Source organism: Olea europaea, unplaced genomic scaffold (assembly GCF_002742605.1).
Source record: "Olea europaea var. sylvestris unplaced genomic scaffold, O_europaea_v1 scaffold2857, whole genome shotgun sequence".
Lineage (NCBI taxonomy): Eukaryota > Viridiplantae > Streptophyta > Magnoliopsida > Lamiales > Oleaceae > Olea > Olea europaea.
Genome location: NW_019247093.1, coordinates 61,143 through 63,663, shown reverse-complemented (window position 1 = coordinate 63,663; position 2,521 = coordinate 61,143). Strand labels below are relative to the sequence as shown.

At 35.1% G+C, this 2,521-nt stretch overlaps 1 protein-coding gene across 1 annotated transcript; it reads right to left on the bottom strand.

The window, feature by feature from the left end:
- Positions 1-6: 6 nt before the first annotated feature.
- On the bottom strand, positions 7-2,033 carry LOC111384159 (probable magnesium transporter NIPA6). Its single transcript, XM_023008409.1, has 6 exons — positions 1,918-2,033; positions 1,732-1,822; positions 1,452-1,612; positions 1,212-1,339; positions 572-709; positions 7-160 (listed from the first exon to the last, which is right to left on the bottom strand). The coding sequence occupies exons 1-6, from the start codon at positions 1,925-1,927 to the stop codon at positions 86-88; spliced, it is 603 nt and encodes a 200-aa protein (XP_022864177.1). The 5' UTR covers positions 1,928-2,033; the 3' UTR covers positions 7-85.
- Between the last annotated feature and the right edge of the window lie 488 nt (positions 2,034-2,521).

Here is a 2,521-nt window from a genome sequence, read left to right as displayed (position 1 = left end):
TTGCGTTTGTTAAGTGCATTTGCTTTACAATTTTATGGTAAGAATTATATAAGACTAGAGTTGGAAGACTATTAATATTTATAGACTATTGCTTATTTACTTCTGCTGTAAAAGAAGCCGCCTCTTTCCCTTCGTATATGATTGTGTACCTGAATATAAGCTGTGCAATAAGCATGTTAGCCTATGAATTCAGAAAACAGCCATAATCTTTCATTGCAACAAGGTAATATCAGCTCATCTGAAGAAAATGCTGATGGAAAAAAATTGCACCCATCAGCAGTACCAGAAGTACGTTGTATTCAACAAATATCAGAAGTGAATTTAAAAATTAAGAACAGAACTATCAATCATCTATTCTATACAAATAGAAGAAGTGGTATTGTCTTTCGACTCTTGCATTTACTTTACATTGTTTAAGTGCCTTTGAAAGGAAAGAAAAACATGAAAACTAGGTGTTAAAAAGTCTAAAGCAAGACTTGAAAGTACATTTAAGGACAAAACATTCATATACGTGTGTGTGTGTGTGTGTGTGTGTGTGTGTGTGTGTGTACCAAAGAGAGAAATCAATAACCTTGTTTAAGTAGTTTAACTGAGTGGTTATACAACTAGCTGCAACCATGACAAACACCCACGTTTGGAAGGAGGCCACCTGGCTTGAGCCCTCGATTGTAAGTCTTATAGCAATACCTACCGCTTTAATGCTCATAACCTGCAAAGAAAAAACCAAACATTTTATCAATCATACGAGCAACAAGATTAGCACTCTTTATCACTTTTCTTTTTCCATTTGTGTTTCCTAAATTACAGCCAGCAGACAAAACATGCTTGTGATCTCACACAAACAACGTCAGGGAAATCAGAATATTCATTTAGAGCTATTTAAAAGCCACAACAAAACCACAGTTTACAAATTTTTGGCATTCTAGATAGAATATATCATGCAGGATTGGAAGAATTGAACCAACGTGTGGTCATTTCAGCAGGATTCATGCTGAGAGGCTCCTCAAGGGCTTTGCTGAAAAACCTAGACAATTTAACCCTAAAGTAGAGGTGTCTTTGTTTTTGTCTCACCAGCATTCTCTAAACAATGAAGTACATTTTTCTGTTTGATAACATAACGAGACATTTTCCCCTTTGGCAAGAACACACAACTGTGTGGTACATGAATATTTTCCTATAAAATGATCACTGGAAAAAAGATGCGTACTTACCGTTAAGGATCCAATAATAGAACAAACGCCAATATAAACCATTATATTTGTCTGCCCATAGCGTGGTTCACAATACAAAACTAGTACCAATGTCACTGCCACTGCTGAGGCTGTATACAAAAGAAAAGCTGAACCAAGAAAAGAGGAAATTATCAAGAAACAGCATCACATTTATCAGGTCTATACATATGACCACGAGAGGCAGTATCATAAAGCATCTTTTAAAGTATGTATGTTCACCTGGCTGTATTGCTAATACCCAGATTTCTTCCACAGAACTAAGACTATGTTCACCAGGTGCGTGAAGTACAATTATGGTAGAACCCACTATACATAAAATGCATCCCAATATTCCTACCTTCCGCAATTTCTCTTTCAATAAAAAATGAGCTAAAACAGCACTGTCAGTAATAGAAGAAAGATGTTAGCCATTCTTATGATTAGTCATAGAGCATAAGACTAAGATCTGAAAGGTGACCTTTTTCTGTTTTTAACATTGGAGACTGCTATGTACATTTACCTAACAATTATACTTAATGCTCCAAGAGGTGTAACAAGAACAGCAGGAGCATAAATGTAAGCTACAAAATTGGCAAATTCTCCAATGATCACTGCAAAATTTTGTAGAAAAACTCTACTTCAGATTATCGGATGAAATAATATCCAGAAATGTATAATTTAGGAATCTGAGAAAGGCAAAACTTACTGGTTACCATGCCAATCCACCAAAGAGGCTCTAGCAAATATCTATATCCTCCTGAACCTTCATTTAATGAGAAAAAGAGTAGAATTAGAAACAAAATCTAGATATTGAAATTCGATCATCTATATGTAAACAGCCATCGCTTCTAAGTTCAATAAACCCTATTCCTTCTCAACAAGAAACTCTTAAATTATTTGTGGTTCCTGCAGTTACATTACATCTGATAAGAAGGTATGAACTAAACCAGGGTGATTAATTTTTGCAACTAATACTTTCATACTTCCATTTTCCCTCCTTTTCTTATGCCTTTACTTCATTGGCAAAAACATCATTAGATATAGTTTCCACTCTGCCAAGTCACTACATATCCGTTTTGGCAAGATTTACTTCTTCTTGCCTCCTCCATACCACCAGCAAACTGTGATAATTGTCATACGAGCTAAAACCACGTGGCCAAATACCCCCGTCTTATCCCTCATTTAATAATTAAGAACTTAAAAGTATTCTATCCTCTTTTCATATTTTAATCATCAGTTAATAAGTATGGTTCTCAATTCCAGTACTCCTGAGTATAATTTGCTAGCAGGAAACTTTTACATTTATTTAC